General features: G+C 38.5%; 2 protein-coding genes across 3 annotated transcripts in view; one reads left to right on the forward strand and one right to left on the reverse strand.

Annotated features, from left to right (window-relative positions):
* cabp2a (calcium binding protein 2a) lies at nucleotides 1-20,314 on the forward strand. 2 transcript variants are annotated; one of them, XM_044347550.1, is made up of 7 exons: nucleotides 1-149; nucleotides 815-997; nucleotides 16,864-16,894; nucleotides 17,463-17,597; nucleotides 18,157-18,266; nucleotides 18,469-18,616; nucleotides 18,957-20,292. In XM_044347550.1, the coding sequence occupies exons 1-7, from the start codon at nucleotides 90-92 to the stop codon at nucleotides 18,980-18,982; spliced, it is 693 nt and encodes a 230-aa protein (XP_044203485.1). In that variant the 5' UTR covers nucleotides 1-89; the 3' UTR covers nucleotides 18,983-20,292. The 2 variants fall into 2 exon arrangements, with proteins under 2 accessions (XP_044203485.1, XP_044203484.1); XM_044347549.1 differs by lacking the exons at nucleotides 1-149; nucleotides 815-997 and adding exons at nucleotides 12,316-12,828; nucleotides 13,185-13,406 and having other exon boundaries at nucleotides 18,957-20,314.
* LOC122979801 (up-regulator of cell proliferation-like) overlaps nucleotides 19,517-27,040 on the reverse strand; it is an 8,955-nt gene continuing 1,431 nt past the window's right edge. Inside the window, exons 5-9 of the mRNA XM_044347548.1 lie at nucleotides 26,575-26,872; nucleotides 26,429-26,474; nucleotides 24,740-25,009; nucleotides 24,382-24,648; nucleotides 19,517-22,966 (exon numbers count right to left, since the gene is read on the reverse strand). Of these exons, the coding sequence (XP_044203483.1) occupies nucleotides 20,499-22,966; nucleotides 24,382-24,648; nucleotides 24,740-25,009; nucleotides 26,429-26,474; nucleotides 26,575-26,872 (3,349 nt within the window). The 3' untranslated portion in view covers nucleotides 19,517-20,498. The remainder of the gene's footprint in view (nucleotides 22,967-24,381; nucleotides 24,649-24,739; nucleotides 25,010-26,428; nucleotides 26,475-26,574; nucleotides 26,873-27,040) is intronic.

Below are 27,040 nucleotides of genomic sequence, written 5' to 3' on the forward strand. Positions count from 1 at the left end.
ACACATAAAGGGGAGGAGTGGACAAGAGCGTGACAAGAGGAGAGACAGAGAAAGAGAACGTCTCTGTGCATGCAAGCCAGGCTGCAAAGATGACTGACGTGAAGAGCGTATCATCTATGGAGGAGCCAGAGGGGAAGTTAATGAAGAAGGTTAGTTCACAGTGATGTCAGAATACAGTATGACTTTGCAGTGTCCTATGTCCTGCCAGTCTTCCTCTTATAAACTCAACGGAGTTGTCACAGCATCTGTCATTTGAGGCCTGGCTGGCATGGACACTAACTTATTTGTTTACTGCTTACAAACTGAATTACCGGGTGTGTTTTACTTACTTGAAAACAATACATATCAATGAGGATTGCCATTTAGAGCAAAACTAAGAAAGTAAAACCAACAATTTCCATCGCTTAATTTTTTTTTTTATATGAGTCATCTTTTCTGTCCAAATTCTACAAATGCTGGAAATGCTCTGGGCTGGTACACTTGTAAAGGTTATATTAAATGCTAAAACTAAGTGTGTGACCAACAGTATATGTGAGTGTGCATGTTTTTAGTCTTAAATCTGCTGCTGCAGCTTCTCTACCTCAGCCTTTTTCTCTTTTACAGTATTTCAAGGAATGTTGGTTCATTTGATTTTGAAGTGTGCAATTCATCCATTCAGTTATTTATTCTTTCATAATCTCTGCTACATAAATACATCTCTCACTCAGTTCTCTTGCTCTTGCCATTTATTTAAGTTTTGTTGCATCCTTTGCTTCTTGTAAAATAACTTTCTCTCACCTACATGTTAAATCTGTGTCTGTACACCGTTCTACAGGGTTCCATCAAAAAGAAGATCGAGTCACTTCGGCGATGGAGCTCAGCCAGTATGAAGAGGCCTCCAAAGACTAAGGCCAAGACCTTGAGTCTGTCCTCCCCCGTGGGAGACCCAGAAGACATCTGGCTGCAAGAGGGAGACAAGAGGAAACTGCGACCCATTGTTGACTCTGTCTTCGGACAGGTAGGACAGTGATTGGGCTTTATAAGGGTCTATGTGTAAGTGCACTTCTGAAAATGACATGCCTGTGTCTGTGTGACATTGTTAGCATGCTTAACTGATGATTATAGGGAACAGGGAAGAAGAAGACCGCAAACTAGCAAAGTTTGGTGTAAATAATACAGGTTTCATAACATTCATGGAAGAAGCTTTGCAAATGTTTTATGGGGAAGGAAATGCACTCAATATGTTTGTTAAGCAACAAGGACACATGATTCATTTGAGATGAGAAACAGTGATTGTAAGTATAACTTGGTTTACAAGAAAACTCCAGAGGGTACATTTAAATTGTTTGATTGAGTTGGCTTTCATGAAGTGAATCTTACTTTGCACGTGTCAAAGAAAAAATACAAACCAGCAATTTAAGGATTTAAGATTTTCTCTTATTAAACTGTTTTCTTTTATCTTCATGAGAAATCATCTGAGACCCATAAATATGAGAATGTAAGAATATGACACCCCAAACCTACTTGGCAATAAGCCTGTTTCTCATTCTGATTCAAATATAATAACATAGCGCACTAATTTGGAGATCACAGATATTACAAGCAGCCAGTAATGAGGAATGCAGAAGTATGTACTGGAATGCCGAGACATCATCCTTCCAAATCATAATAGTAAGAAGGATTATTTTTTCCACATCAACTCAAGATCATGTTAAGAGTGAGGAGATGGCTGGTGAGTAGAGGACACATAATTAGATTTCTCATAGACTGATGGAAAAAAGCCAATGACCCGATGGAGACAGGCCACAGGCAAGCACAAAAAAAAAAAACACAAGAACAGCAGAAAGAGGAAGTTAATTTCAAATGACATCAGAGAAGTAAGTGGTCACAATGAGACACAAAGACAGAATAATCACTCTACATGTACTGTACTGTAGATAATCAGAGCTTCAGCCTCTCATACTGATTTCACACCCTGACCTATGACCTTCCAGAGGCATGTAAACACTGTACTGTGCACATGTGAGAACATGCTGACTGTGTCTCATATGGATCAGTGAAAGTCAGTCCAGTACATTCAGGCTTGTGCATATGCTTCAAAAAGTGCTCTGTTCTGTTGAATACCTGGTGGTTGTGTGTACAGTATGTGTGTAGGTGTATGAGCATGCAGGTGTTTAACATGTTTGAATGTGTGTATTCAGATGGACTCTGCTGCACTTTGTTCAGCTGTACTTGTACCCATATGCATGTACACAGCTGAAGGGAGTAGGTGTGGATTTTTTAATTGTGGTTGATTGGAATTGCCACACTTCCTGTTGTCATCAACAGCAACAGTTCCTGACTCAACCCAAAGTTTGTGTCTATGTCACAAAGCCAGTGGCTTTATTCAGTTCCTGGTCAGGTTCATGCTTGTGGTTCAACTTATGATTTGAAATCTGTATAAATGCTTTAAATATTATGTAGTTTGAATTATTCCCAGTTATAATGTCTACTTGCAATTCCATCATTATTACTTAATAATAATGTAATATTAAGGCAGTTGTTACTAAGTGTGTTTTAGTGAGCTCTTTTACCTCTTTTCAGCCGTATTACAGTAAATATCTGCTCTTTCGTCTATCACTGGCAGTAAAAGCAGGAGTTCATATCACATGGTTTACAAAATGTCACTTTCTAATAAATCTTTGCATTCACAAGACAATGAAAGACTCACTGAAAGGAAAAAGGAAGTCTTGGTGTATTTTTCTTCTCTCATGTATTTTTCTTTTTTATCCTCCAGTTCTCATTGTTCAGATGAGTCATCCATACACTCAGCAACAGATGGAATGAATGATGAGAAACTGAAGGAAGGGAGGGCTGGGATGAGGGCTGAAGAGGGATGGATGTCATAAAGAAAGAGAGAAGAGATTGATTGTGATGTAAACAGGATTTAGAGCTTTAAAGAGTGAGAGGACAAGACAGACAGACGCACATCACTTGTACAACAGGAGAAAGAGTTAACTTGAGGCACAAAATACAATTTCGTCTTATCTTAACGCTAACAAACATGGATTTGTTCGACAGATGCAGCGCATCAAACTGTAAAGAGTCAGTTAGTGTCAGTGAGAGATTTTGAGTTTTAAAGTTGAGTCACACCACACAGTGACCTGCATGCTAATCCGTGCATTATACAAGTTTAATTACTCTGCTTAACTTCTATTTCTTACTATCAAATGCAAAACATGGCTTATAAGCCAGTTTACTCACAGATAAAAGTGTTGGTTACTACTGAGTAGGCAAATTAAACATCCCTGTGCATTATAACATAGTTTAACACAGTGTGACAAAAAGAAAAAGAACGTTTTTTATCGTAAACAAACATGGCGATCACTATAGGTTGTAGGACGAGTGTGGTTGTTCTCACCTTGTTTTTGCTATTTCAGACCCTGACATGTACACCTGACCACTAATGTTTTCATAAAGGTTTCCAACTTCTGACACGTTCAGTGAACAGTCACCGTATACACACCGCTTTGCATTTGTTCATTATATTAATTGTAAAGATTGAAGATGTGTCAGTGTGTCAATATAGGTCAACAACGTGCTGGGAAATAGAGTACCTTATCACATGACCTTGTTGTATTTACCAAGTGCATCTGTCATTGCTCAATTATGACTAGACTGTGATTACTGGAACAGTCTAATCAGCAGCAAGATTAATTGTAAATAACAGGATGCCAAAGGGTGTAACTTTAAACAATTCGTTGGAAAAAAGGATTGGAATTGAACTTTTGAACTTTTATGCCTTAATGTTTTGTCTGAAGTTTTGTCAGTTTTATAGTCTGGTCCTGAAGAAACCTGCAAGTAAGAAAATCTGTTTTCTGTGATTTAAGTAGTAGCAGTTACATAAATTGTCTGTGAGGGGCCAGTCTTTATAATGAATAATTTTACCGTACTTTTACTAAACTTTTAAACTTTTTAACAAAATGTTTAATGCAGGACATACTCGAACAAAAATAAATATCCTACAATAGAAAATAACACGAACAGTGCCAATTAATGATCAAAGTAGGTAAATTTAAAGTCCTCCTCGCCTGTTTTGTCTGTTTTTCTTCTTGTTCCTTCAGTTGGATGTTTGAGATTCAATTTACAGAATGATGTACATATGTGTAGAGTTTGACACTAGAAGGCTGTACATTCGTCTGCTGAGGGGAGAAAGTTTCTCCGTGCTGATCATAAATCTCACTTTAAGACATGTACCTGGCAGGTACAATCATAATTTTATGGCATCACAACTAGTTTGGAGCCAACTGTGCTCTAGTATACAACTTGCACAAGTGTGATGTGGAAACTTGAAGCCTCCAGTGCACAAACACTGAGGATGGACTTTACAGTGAAGTAGGAGACATCTTGAGTCCAACAAAAAATATTTGCATATTCATAGATTCTGATTTTTCAATGAGGGATAAGCAATAGATGTAATTTTAATCATTTTTAACTAGGTAATTTAACTTTTTTGTTGAAAAAAACATATCAGACACAAATCACAGCAAGGTTAGGTCAATATTGTATAAAAATCTAATTGTGAAAACAAGAATATCCAAATATTCATATATTTGAAAAATCATCCAATGACGTAATTGATTACTGAAAATAAATAATACATGTAAGGCAAAGACAGTCTGACGTTAAACAGGATTCAGCCTCTGCTGCATCGATTTTGACCACTCTTTTTTTAACCTGTCTCACAACTCCCATAACTTTATGGAACTGCAACATTAAATTGGCTTAAGTAGCTCTTTAAAATGGGTTCATTTTTGCATTTATTCATCAACTGCTTTTACCAAACTTTAATGGAGTGTAAAACATTTCACAGAGAATTTCATCCACAAAATTGAAAGGAAACCCTTGAAAGGATGTCAGTTGTCCACTGAAATACTGTGCGTCATGCTCTGAACCATAGAAATAATACAGTATTCTGCCTTTTAGAGATTTTCAAAATAACTTTAGGGAAACATTTAACAGTTGTTAATCAAATTATAGATTTAGACAGTGAGCTGAATTTTTACTCGCAAACCTCAGTATTTGTAGAAAATGAGAACAGTGTTATGAAAACAAGAGCAGCTTTATTAGACAGAATTAGTTGATGGACCTTTACCCCTTTGAGCAGCGACAGTTTTGTCATATACTCATGGATAGAGATAAAGAACAGGCAGTTCCAGCCTTTTTGTAATTTTCTATCTATTATTATTTTCTTTGCAGAGAATTTATAATCCACTGGACCTCTAGGACCTTAGAGAAAACTCAAATCAAACTTTTAGGTCAAATGACAATGCATGAACTAAATCTGGACAGGTGCAAAAGGAATTATCTTCCTTTTGGGAATGGATAAGTGGGCGAGAATGAGAGCAGGGACTGTGGAACAGTCCAGACAGCCATATGTGGCTGCAGTCTGTAAAATCAGGTTAAAATCGGGTTAAACTGAAATCCTCCACTGACTGTACCAGCACTTTTACCTTACCTTATATGAATATTGCTGTCAGCACACTTACTCTGGGATGTTGATCAAAGTTCAAGACTGATTGAGGTTTCATTAAGTAATACTTAATAATGTATATAACAGATGTATAGTCCTTATCTGTTTTTGCTTCTTTCTTTCTATCTCTGTTCTTGATCTCCTCCTCAATCTCAGTATGTTTCTGGGTCTTATACAAACATACACAGACTATTTGGTGAAGTGATGTTAAATAGTGTGTCCTCTTGTGAAATAGAACTGAGCAATTCTGATGTTGAGTCAGAACCATAGAATGTATAAAAATAATGGACGTAGTCACCGTGATGTCAACCACTGGTTTGTGGACTCCTGTTTTGAAGCCTCGAGTTTAGCATTTTGACTGTCGCCATCTTGGATTTTTGGTGCCAGAAGTGATGAGAAGTAACCATATTTGGACAAGAGGGTGGAGCTGACCCTAATGCTAGTTGCTAGCTTGGTTAGCAGGGTGCATTTACAGCCTACGGTTAACTGTGATAATGCTAATGCTAATTTTTGCTAGCAAAAAACAGGCTTAAAACCATTAAAACAAAATTTACCAGAAAAACTTAACATCTGATTCCCTAGTGGGTCTTTTAGTTCAACCAAACACTGTAACAAGTGTTACAGTTGACTTTCATGAACTGAAAACACACTGAAATAGCTACAGCTACAGCTATGCCTATACTCTGTGAATGTGGAGTTATGCCATGATTACATTACCTAACCAACATTGTCGCTGTGGTAGCAACTTGTCAATCACAACTTAGCCATGCCTTAAAGCGTACCTTGCTTTATTGTCTATTGTACTCTAAATGGGGCCGTAATTTACAAAATGAACATCATGATGCATTGAAAAAGACTTCAAACTAGCAATTGAGACCATAAACTCAAGTCTTTACTGAGGTAATAAATAAAGTTAGAAGTAGGATCATTTTCTCATAGACTTCCATACAATCGGACCTCTTTTTGGAGCCAGTGGAGTCATCCCCTACTGGCCATTAGAGAGAATGCAGGTTTAAATAACTTCCGCATTGGCTTCACTCTTCAGACCCGAAGCTACCCGCTTGGTCAGGACCAGCTTCAGTCAGTTAATGGATAGATTGGCTTTAAATGCATCTCACCAGGTTTCACGTGTTAAGTAGTTGGACTTAAAGCTGCATTCATTGATTTTTTTTTTCTTTCTTTTGCAACTCGGGGGCAGCAGAAGAAATTCTTACCTTTTTTAAATTCCTATGTAGAACATGTTTGCTAACAACGGCATATTTACATACCCAGGAGATAGAGATCAACCTTAGCATTCATTTGGAGTTGTGGCTCTGGCCACTTGGTGGACAAGAAGCCAAAATTCACTCTTTTTTTTTTTTTCTTTTTTTAGAACTGTTTTGGTCTCCACCCCAAGAATAAATATCTGGCTTGTTAGCTGGCTAAATGTTCCACTATGTTCACCAGCTAGTCAGTAATTTTGTCTTTGTGTGCTGTTTGGTGCTGGGCAGATAGCATGGTGTTTAGCAGAACTTTTTCGCTTAACACAGCTGACTGCTGCTGTTAGAAAAGAGTTGATGAGTGTGGTGAGAGCCTTACATAAAAGAGAGCCTTACATAAAAGAGTCAGGTCTGGACTCATCAATTATATTACTATTTTCTTCTATCATTCTGTTGACAGCGCCATTGTGTTGTCCCTCATAAATGTGTGGGTTTTGCATGTGTTGGATGATTTCAGCCTTCATCTGTTTGCTGTGGACATTGACTGTATATAAATATGGACAACGCATTTCCACTTCCTACCGCTATGCAAAAGTGAAACCAAAATATCTCCTTTCTGAGAGCTGCCATCTTGCTTGTGTTATGTCATTTGGAGCCAGAATCTGCACAGCAGGGTCGGGTGGCAGGATGACAGTCTGCAGGGTTCACCGCATCAGCTGTCCTGCCGCCCTGACAGAGGTTTAAGAGCAGCTGTCACAGCTGTCAATCATGTCATCACACCCCCTTTTTATATCATCAAATAACTAATTAAAAACAAACTTATAAGAAAAATGGGCACTTGGACATACATCAGTGTGTACCTAAACTGACAGAAACATCTTTGGGAAAAATTTATTTGATGTGTATTTTGATTTTTTTAGTTTGGCTCATGTAACAGCAGCCAGCCACCAGGGAGTGATCAAGTTGTTTTGGCTTCACTTTTGGGGAGCTGTCATGACATCCATATTTATATACAGTTGATAACTGTGGGCCATGTTGGTGGCACACCTCAAAGTCATATTAAGTCAACTGGGTTCATCTTACATCTGTCTTAGCAGACATGCCACATAAACTCATTTGCTAAAGAGATTAGCTCACGTTCATTCAGAAGGCATTGTTTGATGTGAATCGGTGGAGTATACAGACAAAGACTGAATGAGAGGATGAGCATCTTATATTTCTATGAAAGCACTGGCATTAGAAAAGGCTTAATATACACATAGGAGTGCTTTTACACTTGTAATGCACTGGGATTATGGTACCAGCCTTGTGGGAAATGCAGGCTAGAAATTTCAGAATCACAGTTTAATGACACTGATACTATGTAGGCTGAAACTGCTATACCGCTAATCACAATATGATGTTGATGACTGCAAGACTGCTCTATTTTTTGTAAAACTTTGGTTGTTTGCAACATGTATCTACGTAATCATAGTTGAGTCATATTTGCTGATTTGAAGCCTCTGTTATAAATGTGTGTTCGTATGTCAGCGTGCATATGTAAGCATGCAAATACATGTGAACACATACCATCTCAGCCAAAATGTTTGACTTGACCCGCACCAAAGCTGTTAGCATAGCATTGCATGCAAAATCCCAACTTTTGGAATCTGTCCATCATGTTGTTTACTGCACCAGCACTGGATTTTCTGTTGGCCTATCTTCAAACCTTGTCTTTCAGGCATCTGGTCTGCTTGCTGTTGTCGAGGGATGGGGCATGAATTTTCACCCAACTGCTCTGTTTTGGATTTTATCACTGAAAAGCTTTCTGTTCACGCCAAGTTTTTTTGTCGAGATGAGTATTTGTGCTTTTTTTCCCTCTTCTTCACTGAGCAAGACAAAACCAATTCCACTATCTTGTTCTGTGCCCATGTGCTTTTCTGCAAGTGTCTGTGTCTACTTTATTTGTATGTAACTCTTTACATTTGTGCAAGACATCTCCCACTTAAAACCACCATAGACTGAAGCCATTGTTGCGCTTGATCTGAAGCATTTTATGCATGTTTGTGAAATGTAAGATAGGAAACAATGCAGGAAAAAGCCCATTACAGGACTGAAGCTTCCATTTGCTAATCTGGTGGGCGTCCAGCTGGATCAGTGGGCTAAGGCACATACAATTATATAACTGAGACATTGTAGATTCAAATCCTTTGTCGCAAGTCATCTCATCACTCTCTGTCCTCTCTACTTAATAGATTCTCTGTGGAAATTCAATTTTTTTTAATTCCCCAAAGTCCATAGCAAGGTCAGACCACAGGGTCAAGTATGTGGAGCTGGTGGAGATTCAGTGATTGGTGCTTGAAAGATTTTCCCTTTCAACATCTCCCTTCTCACAATTCCACTCTGTTCTCCTCGCACTTTCTGCTTTGTGTGCTGTCTTGATCATTTCAAACATTTCCTAAAACTAAAATGAACTGATGTCTTCAATAACAAAGCATTAGGCTGACATCTAGTGTTGGCCATTCAGTGTTACGGCTAAGCACAGGTTCATCTTTGCATCAGCAACAAGCTGAGCTTTGCTGCACTCTTCTGGTCATATATTGACAGTGTAAAGTGTAGGACAGCTGCTCATGGATGAATATTTAATCCTGTTAATGTACCAGATGAATTAAAATGTGTAGGTGTTTTCTCTTCTCACAAGCTTAGCATGCTGAAGCCAGAAAAAAAAAAAAAACTTCAATGATCAGAGAAGAAATATAGAAAGATTTGCACGGAAAAGGATGCTGTGGTATGAAAAGAAGAAGAAATAAAAAAAGAATAAAAAGAAACACAATTTCAAGAGTAGAATATAAAGGGATTAAACAGAGGAAACAGATCCAGTGAAGTGAATGGTCTTCATAGGAAGATATGGGGAAATGTAGAAAAACACCAAAAATGTGTTAGTTCTCCTAAACTGACCACAGAGGATTAGAGCTGCAGGCACTCAGCTTGGGCCTTACACGTACTGCGCTAATCTCTGGCACACATACAGCACCACATGACTAGCATACAACAGGGAACAACACACACACATGCTGTATATACCCCCTCCACACACACGCACACACGCACATGCACATGCACACAGTACATACAAGCATACAGTCGCGTTTCCATCACTTCAGTGGACATTATATTGATTTACACTCATTTCCTGGAGACTTACCCTAAATCCTAATCTAACCATTACCCTATACATATAACCCTAACCTTACCTTAACCTTAAACCAAGTCTTCATCATCTTTTACAGTTTTTCTCAATCACTTACACACCATAACTGCTTATTAAATTGCTTACTAAATATCCCAAACCATGACATCATCTGCCAAAAGACAGACCCATTTCCCAAAACTCTAAACACTATTGCCCTGTTTTCACTCATGTGCTCATTTAGAAAGCGCTGGCATTCAATATCATTGAATAATTAACACACAGTTCTCCAGGTAGAAACACTACGAGTCAAAATTGTTCACACACCAATCAGGACCTCAGAATAGATAGATAACAGGGCCATGGGCCACAAAGACTTGACGCAGAGTAGATGTGATTTCTTTATTTATGTACAAACTGTTTTTTTCATTGGTTTATATTGGTAAACACATGGAAATGATTTTACTGTGCTCTATGTTTTTATGTTTATTGTATTCTTTCGTCTTTATCAGTTGCCTATTTTTACAGTACATTTACTTTCTCACTCAATTTCAGTTTAATTTACTACAGTACATTGAGGAATTAAACATTTTGAAAATGTATTCATGTGTTGTATCTCTATATTGTGTTCATCATGGAAAGACGTTCTGGGGGAAAACTATAAGCACCATTATTCATTGCACTATCAGCTTCTTACAGTGGTGTTTTGAATGGATCTTTTCAGTGTGTAATGGCTGTTTTGTGTGTGTGTGTACTTGATGGTTTTTGTGTGATGTCTTAAGGCAAAGTTTGGTTTAGATGTAAGATTAAATGGTTTTGAGTGGAGAGTTTGGTTTTGACATGGAAGTTTGAAGTTTGTGAAGATGAGCGTGCAGTTTTGCATTTTTGTCTAGAGTTCTGAGGAATGGAGCATAATTTCAAGAAATGTGTCTTAGCAATCAAGAAAAACTGTAATGGCTTACGTAATGATGACTTGACTTTTTGTCCTCAAAAGGGAGGTAAATACACATTGTTACTGTGATAACATATTTATGTCCCCACAACATGAGTAATGCATGTACAAATACCCAGTCTTAACATCCATATTGTAGTTGCTGGACTAAATTTAGCATCAGACAATGTATAAGAGGGAAGTATGGAGTTGCAGTTCATGAAATCACATGAAATAAAGCCTGATCACAACTGCAATTTTAATCTATTTGAAAGTGTGAAAAGGATTATACAGTCCTCGTAGCAGCAATTGCACTGCAGCTTTGCAGTATCTACATAATGAAAAGATATTGCATTTCTTTACTGAAGTGAAAGAAGTATCAGCACAACATTTATGTAATATATAGAGTGTATAATATATAGTGTTCGGTTTTGCTGCCGGGTAACGAACCTCACATCTCCAGTTTTGGGATTTTCATGCAGTTTTATAATGAAATATAGGAAAGAAGGAATGATGAATAGAAGGAAGGGAAAAAAGAAAGGAAGGAAAGGATGCAGAGCAGGAAAGAAAGAAGAAAAGTAGAATGAAAAATTAATGAACAACAAAGGAAAGTCTTGTACAAATTGAGAAAATTCTGCCTAAATGATTTGTGTCAAAGATTTTAAAAAATATATGTGTTGATATACAAATAATTATGTCACATTGAAGCCACTAGGTGTACAATTTGTAATTTCCTTTCTTTGGTGGCATCTGATGCCACTTATATTAAAAACTTAGATTACCTTTTGTATTCTTAACCAGAATAACCTGCTACCAGACTGTAATACCTACTGTGGAGGGAAAGTTTACAGAAAATACAACTGAACTGTTTAATGAATAAATGAAACGTGTTTTCTTTTTTAAATACTCAAAATTCTCTACCGTGTTTGGTTGAGGGCTTTTCAAAAATTTCTTAGGTGGTTGAGATCTGCTTTGGGAATTTGACCTTTTCCTCACTTTCACTGTAAGAGTAGAGAGGTTACACTCTCTGTTGTATCTTCTATTTCATCAGTCTCACCATTTCACTACATCTGCCTCTCTTGAACTTCAAAAGGGACTGAGTAAGATAAATATTCCTCCTCTATGTCTCCCACTTCAAGCCCCTACTCCCCAGGCCAACATCACTCTTTTCCTCTAATCTGAAATGCCAGGGATTAAACAGACAGCCAACTCCCCATCCATAATTCTACCCATCCCCTCCCCCTTTCTCTCTCTCTGTCTCACACACACACACACACACACACACACACACACACACACACACAGAGTTGTACCAGACTAGTCATTTTGAGACCATAAGCACAATGTTTGAGAGAGGCAAAAGTGGGTTGGATGGATTAGATTAAGTTGGTCCAAATTCAAGGGATCACTCGTGGTGAGAGGGGGTGACATAAATAAAAAAAAAATGTATGTGTGTTTGTTTGATAGAGAGGCAGAGAGAGAGAAAATGGTCGAGTCATGTAATCAGAGCCAGAGTCTGGCAGCAGGTTGTTTCAGCCCAGATATCAACCAGCTCTCCAACCCCACCCCGTCAATCTCCAGCACCCTGCTACTATTCCATATCACACTACACGTCTCAAAGCTCAACATGACAGCCTCCAACAACCTATAGGAGTTTAGGATTTAATGCAACATCAGAAGCCTACCTTGCCTCTCACCGGACCAATAGGATCTTGGATTGTGGCACGTGCACTGAGAGGAGTCCTCATTTGCTTTCAGTAGTAGTGGTGCAAGTGGAAACGTTTGCTTTCGCCTCACTGGGTGTTGAAAGGCGATGCCCTGTGGGATGCACTGGATGTAGTATGTTGTTGAATTTTGGAATTTTATGTGACTATTGAGCAGAGAGGGAGAGAAAGTGGAAAAGAAGAAGAGAAACAGGGGAGAAGTGAGGGGACAAACGAGGAGGAAAGGGAGGGGGGAAGACAGGAAGAAGTAACAAGAGGGCAGGGTGATGGGAAACATCAACAAGGCATCTAAAAAGAACAGTAAGAGGAATACGGTAAGGAAGAATTCAATTGTTTTTAACTAAGAAAAATAGATTTATCAGTGTATTAAACTGAATATGTAAGATCATTCTTAACATGTTATATTTAGATATCAATATCTAAACTTAGAAGTCTGCGGAAGTTTTAATTTCTCAGTTGCATTTCAGCAGAACAAAATTCCATAACTAATTATCAGATGCAACTATTTGCAGTTCAATAATGATACATAAATAAATGTATCATATTGTAAATCTTAATGTATAACTGTCGTAACAGTAGGTAGCGTGAATTAGCCAGTTTCATTGCAGTCAGTGGAATTTAAGCAGTAATGTTCTCTGTTTCCTGATCTGGCTCATTCCCCTCCTCTAAGGGGGTGTCACCTGTCGAACGAAGCAGCACCCCATTGGCTGCAGCCATGCTGGGGGGTCTGGCTGGTGCAGGTGAGGTGGACACAGACGAGGAGGAGGAAGGAGGGAGCGAGCGGGATTTTGAAGAGCCGCTGTGCGCTCTGGTTAAGAACTGCAACATGCTGCACAACATAGTGGGGCCTGCTTGTATCTTCCTCAGACAGGGCTTCGCACAAAGCCAGCTTGTATGTATGACTCTCACGCACACACTCGTTTGACCACACACACACAGTTCAGTTGGAATTATCATAGCTAAAATCTCTTCCATAAACCTCTTCATCCATCTCCATCCATTTTCATAGTGCCCTCACTGTCCAAAGAAAGGTGACGTTAAGGTCATCTGTTAGTTCAGTGACATCATCACAGCCTCCTCATCCCGTCTCCACCAATGAGAAAGAAAGAAAGAAAGAAAGAAAGAAAGAAAGAAAGAAAGAAAGAAAGAAAGAAAGAAAGAAAGAAAGAAAAAGAACATTTAAAGGGTCACTTACACATATTGTATTTCCTATAAGAGTGCTGAGCTGTAAAAAGAGAATAATTGATAGTATAACTGATTATACTATAACGGCAGAGTAACTGGCCTCACAATTTGTCCAGATTGTAATTTAGATCATAAATTCTCTTTCTAACAGCACTGGAGATATCAGGCACACTTCCAAGTTCAGATTAATGTCTTATGTAGAGAAAGGAGATGTGGCAGAGATCAATAAAAGAGTAATTTCCTGAGTTTGCAGCCAGCAGCACTAATTGAAAAGAGCCATTAGGAAAGAGGTGTAATCACTGATCACAGTTGCTTTACTGTGCTGGAGGCTCCTGAGATATTGGCTGACCTTGGGTTGAGACTAGAGGACAAATTGAATAAAACAATATACTGTTTTATTCTGAATATCATTCATGCATGATGTGATGTCATTTATATATTCTTCCACTGTAATGGTGTGTTTTCGGTGAATGAATAAATGTAATTCCATTGCAAAAAGATGAAAGCTATGGGGCCGTGTGCAATGTTAAGTTCTGACACTATTTTTTCATATGGCTTAACAGGAGTGTTAATGTCTCTTACTGACAGTCTGACACTTTGTTTAACTCCACATGTGTAACAGTTTCAAGGTGACCAACTTTATTTCAAAATGACTCTTTTAAAGCTGTTTTAATAGTTTTATATTAACAAGGTATCAAATGACTACATGTAATGTGAAATATGTCGCTCGTAGTGCACAAACCCACAGGGAATTATCACCCCACTCTACAGTTTCCCTCAGCTCTACGGAGTCATTGTTATGGTTTCTTGGCTCGCAGCTTCACTGTTTTGGTTCAGTCTCGTTGCTCTCATCAACTGATAAACCCACTGTACACTACAACAGGTCAGAACTTGAATATGTGAATTACATGCACAAATATTCCCGAATGCTACTGTGAAAGACCAGCAAGAAACACTGTACCTCTTTGTATTCATATTTGTGAGCGCACAGTTAGTTTCTTTCCCTTTAAGAGTGACCTGCAATGACGGGTCTAGACTTTTGGGGGCAAACATTAGTTACTTTACCTTGATCAGAGTCACAAATAATAGTCTAGCAGCATGGCTGAAGGGAGGACAATGTCAGTCTGTCAGTCTTGGCAACTTTTGGATAGATTTACTACAGTCATTGAAGGCCTGCAGAGAGAGAATTGTAGTCACTATGGTGATCTACTGACTTCATCTAGTGCCATCATCAGGTCAAAATTTTTAATTTGTCCACTACTTTGTTTTATGACCAAATACCTACAAAACTATTGTCATCTATCCCCATCAAGCTCAGCTGTTTGGTGCTAATTAGCAAATGTTAGCATGCTAACACACACAACTAAGATGGTGAACATCATAAACATTATCCCAGCGAAACATCAGCACGTCAGCATCATCATTGTGAGCATATTAACATGCTGACGTCATAGACTTATGTTAGAACTCTTTGTCATGCAGCATACTTTCTGAGCCATCACAGTCATGAACTTGTAGGACAATTTCCTGATTTTACTTAAAGTCACAGATTGAGGAAAGAGATGAGATTCCTCGACGGAGTCCATAGATTAGTCTATGAGATGGATAGGGTGAGACTGATAGCCTTTACTGGTTATTAATCCCTCATAATCCCGTTTGTTCTCTAAAGTGGCAAACTAAAAATAAGACATTGAATCGATGCTGAGCAGCAGAGTATGACTATGTCTTGGACTGCTATTGAGAATTTTGTGTACACACTGCAAACCAAATTTCCTCTGGGATAGTAATAAAGCTCATCATAATTGTATGTATAAAGGTCCTAGTTTGCCTTTGCACCCTTTCCTCTTGGGTGGCATTTAAGTTTTACTACATCATGAATTACTGGAATCTTCTCTGATGTTTTTCTTTAAACTTTAAATCTCTGTCACTGTTTTCTTAGACATTTTCTGAGGTGATCAGTGATTGTAGTGGTTTGCGAATGAAAGCAGCAAAACCAAACAAATTGGGAACAGCAACTAAAATATTTGCTTCTGTGGTTCAACTTAGCTCAACCTGACAGTCACAAATTTTAGCAAAAGTGACAACAAGCAAAATGATATGTGTCTGTTTGCCACATATTCATGTGTGGAGCATGTGCAGGTGTGTTAATGTTCGTTCAATCAAGTGCTGGCTGGACCACAGTGCAGATGCTGATGAAAAAAAATCAGCGGCAGATAGGGAAATGAAAAACCGATAAGCCTTTGTGATTTGTAATACAATTTAGCTCTGTAATCTCTCTGCCACTGTTCTCTCTCCTGCATCCTTTAATCCAGCCCTGTATTATTCCTGCTGCTGATGTCACAGCCTTGCAGAACACGTCGTGAACAGACTTATCCCAAGCATCACCTCCGTCTATGCCATCACACTGGGGAGCCAATTCACCATCAAACTTAAAATTGTTTTTTGTGCGTGTTTTTAGCGAAAATTGCTGCTGAAATCAGAGCAAACACTAACTACCTTTTACTATAGGTTTATTGATTTTTGAAGATAATAATTTATTTTATAATTTCTCAAAGTGTCGTTTAATTATATTTTTCACCAATTTACTTAAACTTACTTAAAGATGGGTGGGATTCTTTGGTTTCTCAGAATTTTATCAACACATAAACAATTTCATCAGCTTTGTTGTGTGCGTACAGGTGTGTGTGCTTCACTTCTGCGTGTTTGGAAAGTGAGGGAAGGGCTAAAGGAAGTCTGCATACTTATACATTGTGTTTTTACATCATACTGTACACTTTCAATGCTTGTTATGCAGCATATGCACAGCAGACTTTTAAAGCTTCTGCACCAGCAAGCGCAGGATGAGATTGGACATGAGCTTGTGTAGCAGGCCGACTAAAAGGGTTATTAAGGTCAGTCCGATCAAAAACCAAATAATCCTGTAATAGAATCTCTGCTCAGGCAGATGAACATGAAACAAAAAAAGCTTCATAGAAGCGAGAGGAGTGAGTGAGCAGAACTGCAAAAAGCTGAAGCACTAAAATGTTTGTTTCGTCATTGTGACTGTGTGTACTGTATGTGTGAGACAGAACAAGATGCACAGAGTGAGACTGAACGTGTGTGTGTAAACTAACTAGCTGTCTATTTCTCTACGTGTGTTCTGTCTTCTATCCATACAACTGCAGGACAGAGATCTGCGACCAGAGGAAATGGAAGGTACAGAAATATCAAATATCTAATCCAAATTCATCTCTTGACTGACCCGCCTTCTTTTCAATCCCTGTGTTTAACTGTGAAATCTGAGATGTGTGCTTTATATCGAAGAACTGTGTAAAACCAAAGTGAATTTAAATGAATTTAATTTAATAGTCAATTTAAGTCTAGGTCACACCTCCAAAAATAATTCTTAATTTGATAATGTATTGTTTTATTACAATAAAATAAATAAATAAGTAAAAACATAATTGTTGAATTGCTTTAAAAGTTTTGGAGACAATTTAATTGAACAGAATTCACAAATTAGAATTCCTCAATTTAACTGGAAAATCCAGGTACTGGTCTTTAACCAAGTTAGCATTGCAAAGTCAACATTTTTTTTACATTGTTATTGTAAAGTTCCAATTACAATGTGACATAATGTTGTGATAGACACATCAGTATCAAACTCATCACCCCCACCATGATTGTATGTTTTTACTGGTTACTGTTTGAAAGATGCTATAATCAATTCAAAAACATTCGGATGGCAATCTGTCTCTCTCACACACACATGTATTCCCTGCAGAACTACGTGAGGCATTCAGGGAGTTTGACAAAGACAAGGATGGCTTCATCAGCTGTAAGGACTTGGGCGAGTGCATGAGGACTATGGGATACATGCCAACAGAGATGGAACTGATAGAACTCAGCCAGCAGATCTGTAAGTCCTGCTATGTGTGTGTGTGTATGTGTGTGTGTGTGTGTGTGTGTGTGTGTGAGTGTGTGTGTGTGTGTGTGTGTATATATATATATATCTATCTATATCTATCTATATATATATATATATATATATATATATATATAGATAGATAGATATATGTACGCTGACTAGAGTGAATATAAATAATGTTGAATAATTTAGTACACATAATGTTAAGTTACAGAATTGACCTACCGTCACCATGTAAAGCGAATGTCTACAAGCTGTGGAGAGGACATGTTTTGGTCTATCATATAACCTGGTGGTATTTACCTGGTGCTGATGGTATGAGTGCTCACTGTACAATATTTCCATTACTTATGACTCTTGGGGTTCAGTATAACATTAAAACTTAAACTTCCCATAGAACTATGAATTGCAAAAAAGTGTTACATTTGATGTTATTACATATATTGGTCACAAAAATAAGGTTCTTACTGTAATAACTTGCCTGTTTAGCACCAAACAGAGATCAAGTAACAATTTATTTTGTATCAAATCAAATGCCCTTGCCCTCTAGGTGGCGGCAGAGTGGACTTTGAGGACTTTGTGGAGTTGATGGGTCCTAAGATGCTCGCTGAGACTGCAGACATGATTGGAGTCAAAGAGCTGAGGGATGCCTTCAAAGAGGTCTGCATTATGGTCATTGCTATCAATTACAAGCCCCCTACTTGAATGTAGCCAATAACATATATGAATTTATAGCCAAAAAGCCCATCTACATTGCATGTGGGACCCCCTGAAAATGCCTTTCCCTCACTTTTACTTCTTACACATCTTATTTTCTATGTATTTTTCTTTCTTTTCTCTCTACCCCATCCATTATTTCCAGTTCGACTCAGATGGCGATGGTCAGATCAGCCTTGGGGAGCTGAGAGAAGCCATGAAGAAGCTGATGGGAGAACAGCTCAACCACCGCGAGATCGATGAGATCCTGCGAGATGTAGACCTCAACGGGGATGGACAGGTGGACTTTGAAGGTGAGTGAAGAGGGGATTGTAACTTCAGTTAAGGAAGCTGAGCAATAAAAAGAAGAGTAAATGAAGCAAGGAACATGGAAAAGAGGATTACCTTGTTTTTCCAAAAATTCAACTGAAAAGACAGGCACCTGAAATTACTTTTAGGTCATTTTAGGGTACAATTCTTGAAAAATAATGCAAATGGTTATTTCAGGCATGACAGAGAGCTCTTAAGAATTCATTCAGCATCCAAGAAAACAAGGATATTAGATGGATTGTCTGGCTAAGGGCAGAAGACATACATTTAAAGGAGATACTATCCTTTTTCTTAACCAATGACAATAACTTTTTTTTCCCTCAGAGTTTGTGCGAATGATGTCTCGCTGACTCTTCACCAAACTGTTTTCTGCTGCACTGAACACAACATGGACCAGACTGCACACTGTTAATGTTCTTGTAATTCTTCTTCATGTACAAAGACTTCTTGGTGTCTGTTCTGTATTTTATTTTCTGTCACTTCCATCATCTCTCGAGTATAAGACAATCCCTTCAATGTGTTACCGTTGAATAAATGTAATGTGTATTTACTGTAACATGTGATGAGAGATTATGAAGAGAGTGACAGCTCAGCAAGGAGATGGTTTAAATCAAAGCTGTGGTTAGTTTAGAGATTAAATTAAATTTGATTAATTTAAGCTGAGAATCACTAGCAACACTACATATGAACTGAAACAACATGCAAGTTTGTAGTACATTATTAACTTGAAGGGTTTCTTTCATACCCATAGCAGTATCTAGTCACCTGAAGTAGTTGGGGTTAGGATTCACCATAACCCTGACCCTAACCCTAATGCTAGGTTTGGGTTTAGTTGTCCCAACCCAATACAATGGTGATAAATTGACTTTGTTTTGTTCTGCTCATAGCATTGAAGAATTACATTTTTATTTAAAAAAGTGAACAGCAAATCAGAGATTGATAGCTCAAAACACAGACAAATGAAAACAAATCCATCTACATGGCTATATACCACTAGAGGTAAGTGAGCAAATATGTTTTTACATAGTTTGATTGAACTGACCCTTTAAATATCTAGTTTACCAAATTACTTGGACTTGGATCTAAAGTCAGATGTAACATTAATATAAATGTGAGGACTTATTATAAGAATATCAATAATGCCACATCTAAAATCTTCAATCCAAATTTGGATTTAACTATTATGATTGTGACTGTGATATTGTTGTAGTATAAATAGCAAAAGTGAGTGCTTTCTTAATAATAATTGAGATTATATTATATACATCTTTATTGTACAAACTACCACATGAATTCACAACATATCAATTATTTTAGCTTTTTCTTCAGGCGGCCTGTCAGATGTGCACTTTTGATATAATTCTACATAGGCAATTAAAATTTTTACAGATGCTGTAAGATTTAGATGTCAAATATCTTTTTGATACAGATTTGATAACACTAATAGGATGTTTTTTGGTGTCTACTACACATCTATACACTTCAAATGAATGTCCATACTTCTTTCCCTGTTCAGGTGGAAACTGACTGACAGACTGTCTCAAAGTATATTTTTTGCAAGCATATATACATGTTTAATGTTTTATTTGTACAGTGTTCAATGGGCCAGATGTTTAAAAAATTGCACTGTAAATAAAAGAAATGAAGTATAACAAAGTTTTTTACCGTCCAGTTCATTCATATGAAGTTGAAAAAACAGACACATTTCCCTTATTTCTATTTTCAAATGACCTGGATTTCATTTTACTGAATTATTTATTGATTTATATGAAACCAAAACTTGCTTCTGTTATGAAATTATTCTGCTTCCCCCTTTCTGTGTTCACATCACTCTCCTGCCTTTTTCCTCAGATGAATCTACATTTCTCATAGAGCTTTCCAGAAGCTTTCTAACCTCCCGACAAAATGTGTCAGATCACCTCTTTCTTGACACTTTTTGAGGTCCCCTATCAGCTGTTTTTTGAAAGCATGCACAGTCTCACTGTAGTCAACACTGAAAGGAGCCATTGGCAGTATCCCATCCCAAAGGGGAGGAACATACCAGCTGCAAAAGTCTGGATTGAACTCCATCACATCTGAGATCTTCATGATGTTGGCCTTCATCAAATTAGTGTCCCTCCGGATCATTTCATTGAGCTGTTCCACTAACTCCTTATCTCTCTTCTTCCTCTCTGCAGGAGGCATGTCAGACATGTTAATATGCACAAAATGACACAGTGGCTTCTTGTCCACATCCTTCAGCCTTGTGAAAGCGTGCTGCACAATCTCCAAGACCTCTTTCTCTCTGGAGTTGTCCATGCAAACACTGACAATAGTGGCGTCACTAAGCGCCACAGCGAGGCTTGCCACTTCCCTGTCACGCTCATGGCTATGATCATCTTGAGCCATCTGATGTGGTTTCAGTCCCTCGGTGTCGATGATCAGGATGCAGTCACACCCCAGTTCCTTCCTGACGTCTTTACTGACATTGATCAGCTGGATGAAAGCTCCTCTGGTGCAACCTCTGCTAGTGGAAAACCTGACCCCAAACATGGTGTTGAGCAGAGTTGATTTTCCTGAGTTTTCAGCTCCGATGACTGTAATGACCTTGAGTTTACTGTTGGAATTCATAATGTAGTGAAGTTCAGTTAGGACCTCCTTGATCCACTTCATCGGGATGTTTGCTGCATCTCCATCAACAAGCTCCACAGGGAAACCATCCAGCAGCATCTGAGCACACAGTGCAGGTAGTTGATCCATGGTTTTTCTTTGACGACTGTATTCTGGCAGGTAACTGGCACATTCATATAGCTGCCCACACTCTCGGAAAAAGTGTTCCAGGTGTAAAGAACAAGCAGACATTTGCTTGTCGATCTCTGCAATTTGTTCTTTTTCTTGGGGAAATTTCTGGCATTGCTCTTTGTAACGCTCCCGCAGAGCTGACAGCTGGTGCCGGAACAGATTGTCCAAATCTATTTCAAGCCATTTGAGGAAATAGTAACGTTGCACTTCTGAGGTGACCACCCCGTGAAAGAAGTCTGACATTGCAGCTGTCATCTCAAATCTTTGTTGTTTCCTTCTAAGGTCTTTTTCTTTTGTTTTCAGTGATTTGCGGTAGTCCTCAATGTTCTGATTGCCAACTTTTCGCAGTCTCCACCACTCATTTTCCAGCCACGAAAGAGCTTTCCAGATGTGTCCCTGGCTAGGCAGTTGTTTGTCTTTGAATTTGGGGATGTTAGCGATATGCGTGGTGATTTTATTTGCATTCTTCCTGGCACTCTGACATTCATCAGTATCCTCATCAACCAGGATCCCGCTGCAGTGAGCTCTGTCGGCCAGATTTGCCAGCTGCACTTTGTCTGGACATTTTTCTAGAATCTTAGAGATAGATTCCTGGATGGCTTTTATCAGCTCTGTGTCCGTCTTTTTCTTCTGACTCAGATTAGTTGTCTTTAAGCTTGGTTTCAAAGTCATTATTTTGAGTGTAAAGTTTTTCCCCTTTTTGCTGCTAATCAAAAAGACTTTTCCTTTCACATCTCTTCCTTCCAAACTGTTGAAGGAATCCGCTTCTGATTCATCACAGAAGATGTAAACAGCTGCAGATGTCTGACAGAGGAATGAGAACTGCTTGTCAAAAGCCCTGATGTCTCCCCTGAGGTTGGTGATGGCCACTGGCTCAGTGAATTTGTCTATGTTCCTGTTCCCGCATGGGAGATACCAGCTGATTTCAACCAGCCCGTCTGAAATTCTCCTGGGGACATCACCAAATGCCATGTGACGATGAAAAAATCTGTCATGTTGCTGCTGATTGTCGCTAAGCAGTCCATTCAGTATCTGAGACTTGGATGAGACCATCTTCCCCAGCCTGACAAATGACACCAAAGGAATATCAGAGAGCACAAGTCTTTCTTCACACTTCAACTTTCTGAATGCCTCTTTGGAGGGTCTGAAGGTTTGGACAATTTCACGCATAGCCCACAGCATCATTGTGATTTCTCCTGTTTCATTGTTGGGCAGCAAGAGCGGTACAGCAAACTGGCAGAGTGACATTTTCAGAACTATGTTCTGGTGCAGAAAGCTATCTGAACAGAGAAACAGTGCTGTTATCAGGTCCAATGGATTGATGGCATTGCTCTTATCTGAGTCCACATCATGGGACACACATTTGACACTTCTAGCATTTGCATTCAGCATCATAAGTTTTTTCAAAAAGGCCTCGGGAAGTGACTTTGCAGTTTCAAGATCGTTCTCTGATGTATCATTTTGATTCATCTCCAGGACCGTGCTTAGTGTGAGCTTGTTGTCATACTGATCTTCAAGTCCGATTTTTGAAAGCACCTCCATGAGACATGAATCTGTGAATCAACATGAAGAGACCACACAGTTTTAGACATGAAGATCAATTCATTCATCATACGGAGATTCTACTCAGCCTGCGATCACTAGCCTGTGATAACCCCTGATGATTAGGGGTTATATTTGCTTGAGCTTGGAGAAAAACTTTTAAAGGGGGAGTATTGTGCACATTTCAAGGTCTATATCTGTATTCTGGGGTGCTATTGGAATATCTTTGCATGATTTACAGTTTTAAAAAACTCCTTATTTTTCTTATACTGAACCTTTATACAGCTCTCAGTTCAGCCTCTGTCTGAAACAGGCTGTTTTAGATCCTGTGTCGTTAAGGACCCCCTCCCAATGAGCCCCCTCTGTTTTGATTGGACAGCTTCGGGAAGATGCCCCTCGGCAGACTTCCACCAGCTTCCACCAACAGACAGTAGCAGTAGGATTTCACTTCATTCTTTTCTCAAAATGGAAACTTCTCAGATATATCCATACATATCACTTCTTACATGAGTGAACAATCCGTGGAACAACCTTAGCAACAAAGGCTACAGAACGGACAATCTGAAGTCTGATGACAATCTAATGTCATCACGAGGAGGAAGTAGAGGAGTGTAAATGGCCCACTCCAACTCGTTCTCATTCCCAGGTCGTCAAATAACACCACTATGTCACGCCCCTCAGTGTTTGATACTGACACACAAGGCATCCTTTAGCGTCAGTATGAGACGCACCAGGCTTTCAACTAAGTCCAATGTAAACCCATCTGTGTCATTATTAGACACATTTTTTAATGTTCAGTGTCACGGCAGTTCGTGAAATTTAAATTGAAAGTATCTTTTTTGCCTGCACCAAACATTATAAATCACTGTTAAAAAATAATTATGTTTAATGACGTGACAACGCTGTTTTTAAGGTCTGGTTAGGTTTAGGCACAAAAACCACTTGGTTAGGGTTAGAGAAAGATCATGGTTTGGGTTAAAATGATTACTTGAAACGTGGTTGGAGGTAGGAAGCAAACAGTGGTCTCCTGCAGCAAGGTCTAACTTTTTGCCATCTATTTATCTAACCATCCACCCAACCCACCACCTGCGTTTAACAGCAGACTTAATGGAAGTTCAACACTAAATCACTTGCTTACCCCTTTGTTTTATCTCTACTCAGTTCGTTTATCATACACTTATCATAGTTACTTGAATAAATCCCACCCTTACTTATCATAGAAAAGTTGCTTTTAATATAGCAAGTATTTTTTCATATAAAATATACAGTATTTGTATGTATATATATATATAGGGAAAGAGAGAGAGAGAGCGAAGGCTACCAGTTGTGTTTGTGCCAATATTTCCGTTTGGCTGTAACTACAGTAAATAGTATGGTTGATATGTTTGATTGATTTTTTTTTTAAGCAGGCAATGTAACTTCTCACCTGTTTGTATAGTTGTGGAGACTGGCTTACTGTACTGGTTGTTGAGCACTGTTGAGACAGAGATGGTGTACTCTGTGTCTGGCTCTAAGTCAGAGAACATCTTGTAGCAGTCTACGGAGTGTATTCCCTGCGGCTCTTTCCCCGGACTTGTGACAGTTATAAGGAATCGATGTGGAATTTGCTCCATTTTGTCTCCCATGGTCCATTTCAAGGACACAGCCCTGGCCTCTGTATGCTCTTTTGTTAAGTGTCGAGGAGCTGGTACCGCTGCAAAAAAGCAGTTCTTTCAAATAAAAATGCTCTGTTCATTAAGTAAACTGTGAACACACTGCAGTGAGAGGAATATGAAATGTCTTACCTGTGAAAACAGATTCTTTGACCCATTCACTCAATTTGCCATCCTCGTCCTCTGTGGCCACTCTGAACAAATATTGTTGTCCTGGTTGAAGGTTGTTTATTTCAATTCTAAGAAAATCTTTGATGATTATATAATCTTCCTCCCTCTTAGAAGATCTCCACTCTACTCTGAAGCTCTTAGGTCCCTCTAGTCCTGCTGGGCATCCCCAGCTCAGCATCACAGAGTTTGGCTTTACTGACAGGAACTTGATCTTACCAGGAGGGGGCACCACTGGCAAACATAAGACATTACAAGAAATCATTTGGCCCACTTGTACAGTGATTTTAAATCCTACAACATGGCATGATCATATTGAAAAATGCTTTTTTTCATATCGACTTTATTGCTTCTTAATCAATTCTCCATGGCAACAGTGCATGCTCTTCCTTTGTCGGGAATTTTAGAAACAATACTGTAAATCTTTTTCAATCAACCTGTTGAAAAAGGATTCAGTTCATTTCCTAGATTTAATCTTTTGTGCCCTTGTGTCTGTTTCGGTGTCATTAAAATTAAATCACTTTGAAAACATTTATTAACCGCACAAATACAGCATCACACATTTCTTTACCAGATTTTAAATCAGGAGAGGGCTATTTAGTTGTGGGAGGTTGAGCACATGTAGACACTGTATGTCTTAGGTGCTAAATATTAAGTTCTGCACATAACATTAATTTCTGCTCATAGAATGGATGTGTGAGAGGCACATTGTGTCTTAAGGCTTCCTGTTAAGAAAGCCTGTTTTGCCTTCTTACAATACTTATTAAAAGAAATAATAAGTATTAAAGAAATAAATTCTCTGAACACAAAACAAACAAATGAAAACCAATAATAGTAAATGGACAAGCACAGATTGAATTTGTGCTTTCAGGGATACAGTATGCATTGATCTGAATTCTTATCTCAAAATACAGATTCTGATCAACTCAGATCAACTCACTTATCTGCTAATACTGACAACTGATCCGATACCAGTGTTCTCTTTTTCCCAAATGTAACATTTGGATACCTGTTTGGGGAACTCATCGCAGTCATTTCTGTGCTATGGTCAGGGATGATGTGGCACTAAAATCTGAGTCAGTGGCTTTCTGTGACTGAATGAATGTAAATGAATGTAACTGATAGTGGAGCCACTGAACTTTATAATTACACTGATAAGGACACTTAATTTAATTAATTTTAAATCCATTCAATATGATAAATCCATAATACACTTACACATCTACATTTTAGTTACTGGGCTTGACCAAGTCTACCATTTATCACTGTGTAATAGATGTATAAATCACACAGGTTTTCTGTTAGATAAACCTTCTTCCAACTCACTCACATTTGTAGAAATACATTTTCTGAACAAAATGATTTATTCTTTGTTTACAGAGAAGCAGCTTTCGGGGTTACAACTACCCAGCTGTATTTTAGTTACTGGGCTTGAACATGTGTCTTCTCTACTACAGCTGGTCATAAATGTGTCACACCAAAAACAGATTTGTTTCCTTATTGGTCTGCTTCACTATGGCACATTTATTTCAAAGATCCTTTAATAATGTCTGTTGTGCATCCTTTGTAACTTCAAATACATCAGTGTGCCTGTAATAATAATTATAATAATGATAAGGGACCACTTGTTGTGCCTCCGAAGTATTTACTCACCTGTATCAAGTAGTCCAGGGACCTGGTTTTCGTCAGCTCTAGACATCTGTAATAGAATTGTATGAAAAAAAATTCTGCACTTCACTACTACAAGATATTTTCCCAATATTTACAAATTTTCAGATTTCTTTGTGGGGGGTTCGCACCTGTCTTGCTGCATGTGGCATCTTCTGCAAGATGATGTCGTGTCCTCTGTGACTTCCCTGTGCACATGTGCTGCAGATCGGCATCAGATCAGTCCTGCAGAAGACATCTAGAGGCTCTTGGTAGTGCTGACATCGTTTACCCTCGACTTCAGCACTCACATCTCTGAGTGTGTGTCTCTGCAGAGCACTCACTGTGTAGTGCTGCCGGACATCATACTCGCAGTAGGAAATGTTACAGGTCAGACAGATCTTCATAGCTGGAGCTTGGCAGCAAATGTCACAAATCACCTCTTCTTCTCTGTTTTCGGTCAGAAAAGTAAAGTGCAGCAGTTGGCAAATGTGTTTGTCTTTAAATTTATTGTTTTCTATGTATTTTGGATAGTTGTGGAAAATCATATCTGAAAAATAATCATGGTCTTTACTTGAGGGTGCACAAAGAATAGTAACAAATGTTTAAGTAATTAGT

Source organism: Thunnus albacares, chromosome 3 (assembly GCF_914725855.1).
Source record: "Thunnus albacares chromosome 3, fThuAlb1.1, whole genome shotgun sequence".
NCBI lineage: Eukaryota > Metazoa > Chordata > Actinopteri > Scombriformes > Scombridae > Thunnus > Thunnus albacares.

Coding starts and splice junctions, on each gene's coding strand:
- cabp2a (XM_044347549.1), top strand. CDS start 12,781: ATGGGAAACATCAACAAGGCATCTAAAAAGAACAGTAAGAGGAATACG. Junction 13,407..16,863: donor GCTTCGCACAAAGCCAGCTT/GTATGTATGACT, acceptor ATACAACTGCAG/GACAGAGATCTGCGACCAGA. Junction 16,895..17,462: donor GCGACCAGAGGAAATGGAAG/GTACAGAAATAT, acceptor TATTCCCTGCAG/AACTACGTGAGGCATTCAGG.